We start from the raw sequence: 7,500 nt of genomic DNA, 5'->3' as shown, positions 1-7,500 counted from the left end.
CAAGGCAAAGTGAGCCCAACCTTGCCTCACGCCTTTTTGGCCCTTAAGGTCGTCCTAATATTTCTCACTATGCATTCACGACCTTTTTTAAGGTCTGTTGATTTGTCTGTTAAATTTTATGATGAATTATTTCCACGAATTCATCAAGAAGAAAGTTATTTGTTGACAGGGAATATATATTATATTTTTTTCATGCTTCATTTTTTTTCCTGAAATTGTAACGGTCACAGCAGCCTGCTACAATACTGAAAGCAGATGGCATACCAGTTGCCAAGTGTTGTTTATAAGACTCTCTCTCTCTCTCTCTCTCTCTCTCTCTCTCTCTCTCTCTCTCTCTCTTGTAAAATTCAGGGGCATTTCTTCGACCACAATCTAGTCCTTGTCTCCCAAACTTTATGCTGTCGAAACGGCTTCTTCGTCTTTTTGAGAAAAGCTAAGAAGAAGAAGAAGAAGAAGAAGAAGAAGAAGAAGAAGAATGCCCTCCCGGGCCTCCCAGGTCAGGTGATGCGTAATAGAAGTACCGGTGGTGCCCCTCGAGATGGGTACACTTCTCTCTCTCTCTCTCTCTCTCTCTCTCTCTCTCTCTCTCTCTGGAATGACTTGAACTCTCCAGTGATTGTTGAGTACCGTTCGTTATACAACATCGCTCAAGTGCTATTTTGTATTTTTTTTCCTATGTCATTTTTTTTCTTTCACTCAGGCTATTTCTTACTTGCTTTATAAACCTGTTCGATGTTTTATTTTTATTTTTCTTTTTTTTGCTCTTAATACATTGTTTATAGTTGGAGTACCTTATAGAAATCTCAATTGTTTATATAGATAATGATATGAAGAAAGAAACGATTAAAGGTACATTTATGGTAGAGAAGATATCTGTTGCAGTCGTCATCATGATCATCATTATTATTATCATATTTATTATTATTATTATTATAATTATTAGTATTATTTAATAAAGTAATTGCTGCCTCAGCTGCATTAAATTGATGCAGCTGAGGCAGCAGTTACATTTAAATTAACATGTTTAAAAGAGGGTTTTACTTCCAGTATTTTATTATTATTATTATTATTATTATTATTATTATTATTATTATTATTATTATATTACTGAAGACAAGTCGACATACAAGTTCCAACTGATAATAAGAGAAAAGACCCAAAATGAAATTTATTTGCAAATCTTCATCTTGTTGCCAACACAACATTACAGTTGCCAAAATGTTGTAGCTCCTGCTGTCATCTTTGGAGAGCGCCCTTGTGATAACTTGCATTTTGACAGTTGTCCATCCGTCAAACTGGGTATGCATTGATGATGAAATATGTCATCCCCCCCTATTTTTGTAATCAGCGATTGCAGGAGAATTTTTATGATATGCACGACAGATAGATTTCTCTCAGACATGACCACTCAAATATTGACATCTGTGTTAATTCCTTGTATACAGTATACCTAGTGTCATACACAAAATAGCACAGAGTTGACCTTCTTATGGATAAAACCCACAATAAAAAAATAACCAATCTTCTATTCTTATACTACTAGATTTTGATTGCATGACCTTGGCGTCCCACGAAAGCATTGTCTGAAATGTTACAGTGTGTGGAACCGGTCATTGACGTTACACTGCCATGATTATATTCGTGTGTGTGTGTGTGTGTGTGTGCGTGTAGTATGCGATATATCGCATCGACCCTGATGGAATAATAAAATCTGGCTTGCAATGTTACCTGTGTTGGTGTGTGTGTGTGTGTGTGTGTGTGTGTACCTTAACATGCGAAGGCGTATGGCCATTGTTCTTTTCTGTTTTGTATTAACTGAAGCGATGGCTAGCTAGCAGAATAGGTCATTGCAATATTTGAAATAATTTCTCCTAGGTATTTTTTTCTATTAAAAGACTCTATGTACATACTTAAACTTCCGTTCAGATTTTATTATCTGATACTTTCTAATAATAATAATAATAATAATAATAATAATAATAATAATAATAATAATAATAAGAAAGAGAAAAAATTTATAATTATCAAGACCTGAAAATAGAAATAAGAAGGATATGGGATGTGCCAGTGGAAATTGTACCCATAATCATAGGGAACCTAGGTACGATCCCAAGATCCCTGAAAAGGAACCTGGAAAAGCTAGATGCTTAAGTAGCTCCAGGACTCACGCAGAAGAGTGCGCTACTTGAAACAGCGCACATAGTAAGAAAAGTGATGGACTCCTAAAGAGGCAGGATGCAACCCGGAACCATCCCACACTATGAAAACCACCAAGTCGAATAGGATGACTGTGATAGAAAAAAAAAATTAAATAAATAATAATAATGCATACAGACATAATTTTGGATTATTTTCCCTATATGAAAGGATTGTATGTATACAAGTGTACATTTATTTATATTTTATCACTTTTTACATTTTCTGAATAATAATAATAATAATAATAATAATAATAATAATAATAATAATAATAATAATAATAATAATAATAATAATAATAATAATAATAATTAGGAAGCAGACCCTCTCTCAAGCATACTTTATTTCACTTTTAAAAGCAATGAAAGCACTTCATGAAGGCACCCCATGAAACCAATACATTAAAAAAAATAGAGATTTTCATTGGTTTGCTTGCAATTGCTTTGTTGTTATTGACAAAGGTTATTGATTTCTTTTATCAGAATCAACTGCAGTGACATTTTTCTGCTGTTTATCTGAAGCCTTTAGTCGACTGGATGCCCTTGAGATTGATATGAGAGAGAGAGAGAGAGAGAGAGATAGGAAGGCGGGATTTATTCAGCATCTGGTGTTATAATTTAAAGAGGAAAGTTGCTAACAGCGATTGGAAGATCACTGATGGGTGAAAAGGGATATTAACTCTCTCTCTCTCTCTCTCTCTCTCTCTCTCTCTCTGTATGGATATTGTAAGAAGTGATTCAATTTTGGGAGAGATACGAACGTATCTTTTGGGAAGAACCGCTCTCCGTGGCGGAGGTTGGCGTTCTCATGAGTCACTTTTATTTACTAATGTCGTTATTCGAGTTTCTTTTGATGAGTTTTCTGAGGAATTATATCAACCCAAGCTTGCTTCCTGCCGACTCTCGACAAAGACTTTGCAGTTCAAATGATCGTGGTATTGTGTCCATATGTTGAGGGCCTGTTTCTAAAAGGTCCACAGTTTTACTTCAGTACTATCTCGGCCCTGGACTTATTAGGAAGTAGGGGTGGGGGGGTGGGGGGCGGCGTTCCAAGTTAATTTTGTAAACAGCACGTCTGGTAATATTCTTGTTCATTGTTTTATTTTAATTTTTTTATGTATTTTCTCTTGAATGTGGCAAATAAAGTATTCACCTTGTACTTGAATGATTTATGTATTTTTCTTTTATCTATTTATGTATTATTTTATTCGTTTATCTTTTTCTTCTTTTCTTCTTCCTGTACTTCTTGTAATCTGTAACTTCTTTCAAATTAACACCATAATATTCTTTGGAAGCTTGAATTTCAAGTCATTCATGGGCCGCCCCCTGTTTGCTTGAATAATAAATAATAATAAATAATAATTAATAATAATAATAATAATAAAATAATCAATAAGAATAATAATAATAATAATAAAGTATGGACTCCCATGTCCAAGATGCAACCCGGAACTCCACACTATAAAAATTACCCAGTCGAATAGGATGACTGAGATAGAACGCTCCCCCCCCCCCCCCCCCACCCCCCAAAAAAAATAATATTAATAACAACAATAATACATTTCTTTATGGCCTAAATGTAGTTCAATACATTTTTTACTAACATGAAAGTAAACTAGGATATTATAAAGTTTGATAACCTGCCAACTTTTGAATAATTTAAAGTAGGAAAATTATCATGGTCTCATTTTGCAAACCTGATGGAAAATCCGTATTCTGTAAGTGATAAGACTTAACTTAGCCTTTTAACTGTCTTGAAAAGCTGTAAAACTGTAAAACTGTTCCCCAGTAGGAGCAGTTTACGAATGCAAGAGAGTTTACCTTTTTACCTCTCACGTTGGATTCTGACTTAGAATTAAAATGGTTAATTTTGTTAAATTTTTAAAATTTAGTAATCAGACACTGGAATGAAACCAGCTTTAAGAGAATTATTTACATAATATCCTACAGTCCTTGGGGAGAAATGAGCTGATAATAACAGTTGTCATTTATTTGCGTCTAAAGTGTTGTTATTTGTTGCAAAAAAAAAAATCTATACGTTCATTCGCAAACTCCCGCCGTATTATTTTGGGGTTGTGTTCGATTCATCTGTCAATATCTCTCGCTGGGAGAATGCTTGTTCGGTTTAATACCTTTCGGTGACACTGTGCTCCCCCCCCCCCCCCCATCTCTCTCTCTCTCTCTCTCTCTCTCTCTCTCTTTCCATAAATTCCATCGCACTGTTTTGAACACACCTTGCTTTCTCTCTATAAAAGTTCTGTTGTGATGATGTATAAAATAGAATAAGGGTTCGATGTAACTTAAAAGTGATAGTTTGACGAATGTATATCCTAGTTTGCCTTAATTAAATCCTTTAAAAAGGTTGTAAAGTCTGGTACTTCAGCCTCTTATTTCCAAGTAGCAAATCTCTTTATTTTCGATTGCAAATCTATTTTCAAGTGCAAATCTCTATTTTCTAGTGCAAATCTATTTTATTTTCAAGTGCCAAACTCTTTACCTTCAAGTGCAAATATCTTTATCTTCAATTGCAAATCTCTATTTTCATGTGTAAATGTCATTATTTTCATGCGAAAATATTTTTCATGTCAAAATCTTTATTTTCTGTGAAAATCTCTGTATTTTGATGCGAAAACCTCTTATCATCCTGAATTAGCTAGAGACAAAAATTATAAGTGATATTTTATGAGGAATGAATGCCCTACTTTTGGTTAAAAGCCTCCTAAAAAGTGACCAAAATGGAACAAAACTTTTAAGTGATAGTGTTAATATCTGTCCTCCCACTTTTGTTCAAAGTTACCCCTTTAAAAAAAAACAAAAAATCTTCCATTTTCCAGATTTATATTAGGGCCATGTCCATAAGAAAACTCCCTTATGTTACGGTGCTGTGATTTCTATTGCGCAAACCTGCTGGAAGGCATGGAGGGCACGGAACTGCTGACGATAGAGACTTCAGGCAACGGCCCGATCACCACCACGGCACTGCACAAAAGCAAGAGGGACGATGCGGTGGTGTTCGACAACAAGGCGAAGAAGGCGGGAGAAAAGAAAACGGGAGAAAAGAGAACGGGAAGTGAGAAGAAAACAGGAGGGGATGATCCGGTGTTAAACAATAAGGTGAAGAAAATCGGTGGGGGCGATAAGGTTTTCGACAATAAGGTGAAGAAAACGGGAGGGGGCGATCCGGTATTCGACAATAAAGTAAAGAAAACGGGTGGGGACGATCCGGTGTTCGACAACAAGGTAAAGAAAACGGGGGGCGACGTCGCCACCAAAGACAACAAGGAAATCGAGAACTTGCTCAGTTCCAGAGAGACGACTGATAAGGAAATCCCTCACGACAACAACAAAAAGTCGTCCGTGCAGCCTCCTCCTTCTTCTCGAGGGAACGACAAGAAAAATAAGAAGAAGAAGAAGAAGAAGAAGCCAGGAGTCGTCGTGGTCGTCAGGGATGAAAACGACGAAAGCGAAAAGATCGACGGGTCGAAGGAGACTGATGATGAGGAGGAGGATGAAGATGAAGGGGAGGAAGAAGAAGAAGAAGAAGAGATGATGGTGGTCGTCGTGAAGCGGCGGGGGGAGGAGGGGAGAAAGACAGTAGTGGTTCTCAGTGCAACGACCTCCTCTCCAACAAGAGCAGCAATGAGTCTGGGGACATGGAGGACGAAGACGTGGTGTCGTGCAGCGAGGAAGAGGAGGAGGACAACAGTGTCGACAACAACACCTTCAACATCATCAACACGGAGAACTCCGAGAGCCAGGAATACAGCGAACTGACGAACGACGACGAAGTGTCCTCCCCGGCGCCTCCAAGCCCCAAAAAAAAGCCCTCGACTTCGTCCCCCGGGCTACAAAAGAAAAACGGGGTGGGGCGGGAAACTTCAGAGAAAACGGGGGCGGCGGCGACTCGGAATTTGGAACGCAGACTGAAGAAGAAGAGGGAGAAGAGGAGGAATCTGCGGACGAGATCTCGTGCCTGGAGGAGGAGGAAGTGAGCGAAGAGAGCGAGGAGGACATCGACCTCAGCTCCGGTGGGAGCGATGACGATGGCGAGGAAAGTGACGACGAAGGAGAGGACTTCGACAACGACTCCCTGGAAGAGGACGGGAAGAGCAAGACTGAGAGCACCGTCAGTGCCAGTTCCAAGGGCCCCACTTTCAAGAGCAGGATCCCCCCTCCGCATTTCACGAGCAGCGGTTGCTGTAACAACGCCCCCACCGCCGCCCCCACCACCACCACCGCCGCCAACAAAAAACCCGCCAAGGAAGCCGAGACCAAGCCGCCCTCCCCGAAATTCCGCTCAAGGCCGAGGTTACGGTCATTCGGGAAGAAGGACACGAGTGAATTCAAGATCGAAATCTTCGAGTCGAAGCGGAAGCCCTCTCCAGTAGTCCCTAGCATAAGCGTCCCCGAGGACGACGCGAAGACTCCAGGGGCGGCTGATTCGAGCTCCCCACAGGGAGGAGGTCCCCAGGGACTAAAAACTCTCGGCGGCCGCCCCAAAGAACAAAACGCCCCCGCTATACCGGGGGTCGTCGTAAGTGCGAAACCCACGGACCAATTGGTGACTCCTGACGCCCCGAGTTCGTGCTCGGACTTCACCACGCCCGATTCGGCTGACAACACCCGGAGTGGCCTCTTGGACGTCAGCCAACCCATCGGGGAGGAGAGTGAGGAGTCCTCGGACTTGCACTCCCCCGTCAGGCGTCCCAAAGGAGGAGAAGACGAATTGCTCAAGAAGGACCCCTCGAACCGGTCTCTCACAGGTAGTAAATTGATTCTGATGTGTTTGTTTAGATGTGGTCTTGAAATAGTGTCGGTCATTCTTAATATTGGTAGAGGTACGGTTAAATGTTACTTATGTTTATAGTATATAATTACTGTTCTTCTACCAATAGTGAATAGAAATGATTGGGACTTATATAAGATGCACAATAGTATTCATTTTTATCTAGTATTAGTAGTGGTATTAGTAGTGGTACAGTTTATATGTTTTAAACATCCGTGATTCATTATTTGTATTGTCTCTTATGTGTAACCAAGAACTGCTTATTTATTTATTTTATATTATTTATTATTTATTATTTATTTTAATTTATTAATTATTATTATTATTATTATTATTATTATTATTATTATTATTATTATAGGCACACTTAATAGGTTACAAACATGTCTGATTTGCACCTTTGATATTTGTGATACATAATTTTTCCCTAGCATAAATATTTTTATTTCTTGTTGTTAAAAAAAGGAGTTATATTAAGTGATATAATTGCACGTAATATTTGTAATATTTTTTCAG

General features: G+C 38.8%; 2 protein-coding genes across 20 annotated transcripts in view; both read left to right on the top strand.

The window, feature by feature from the left end:
* The window catches only part of LOC135223821 (ESF1 homolog), an 86,164-nt gene extending 80,162 nt beyond the window's left edge, over window positions 1–6,002 (top strand). For 4 of the 7 annotated variants that reach the window (XM_064262672.1, XM_064262673.1, XM_064262670.1 and 1 more), the window contains exon 2: window positions 5,033–6,002. In XM_064262672.1, coding sequence (XP_064118742.1) covers window positions 5,070–5,972 — 903 coding nt within the window. In that variant the 5' untranslated portion in view covers window positions 5,033–5,069 and the 3' untranslated portion in view covers window positions 5,973–6,002. Of the gene's footprint in view, window positions 1–4,851 lie in introns of all 7 variants that reach the window. The other 3 variants (XM_064262668.1, XM_064262669.1, XM_064262667.1) reach the window with 1 other exon arrangement.
* Window positions 1–7,500, top strand: part of LOC135223820 (mucin-2-like) — a 503,176-nt gene that overhangs the window by 388,667 nt on the left and 107,009 nt on the right. The gene's annotated exons all lie outside the window — the stretch shown is intronic.

This window comes from Macrobrachium nipponense, chromosome 10 (assembly GCF_015104395.2).
Source record: "Macrobrachium nipponense isolate FS-2020 chromosome 10, ASM1510439v2, whole genome shotgun sequence".
NCBI classification, from domain to species: domain Eukaryota; kingdom Metazoa; phylum Arthropoda; class Malacostraca; order Decapoda; family Palaemonidae; genus Macrobrachium; species Macrobrachium nipponense.
The sequence above is the reverse complement of the archived record's forward strand: the minus strand, read 5'-3'. Positions and strand labels throughout refer to the sequence as shown.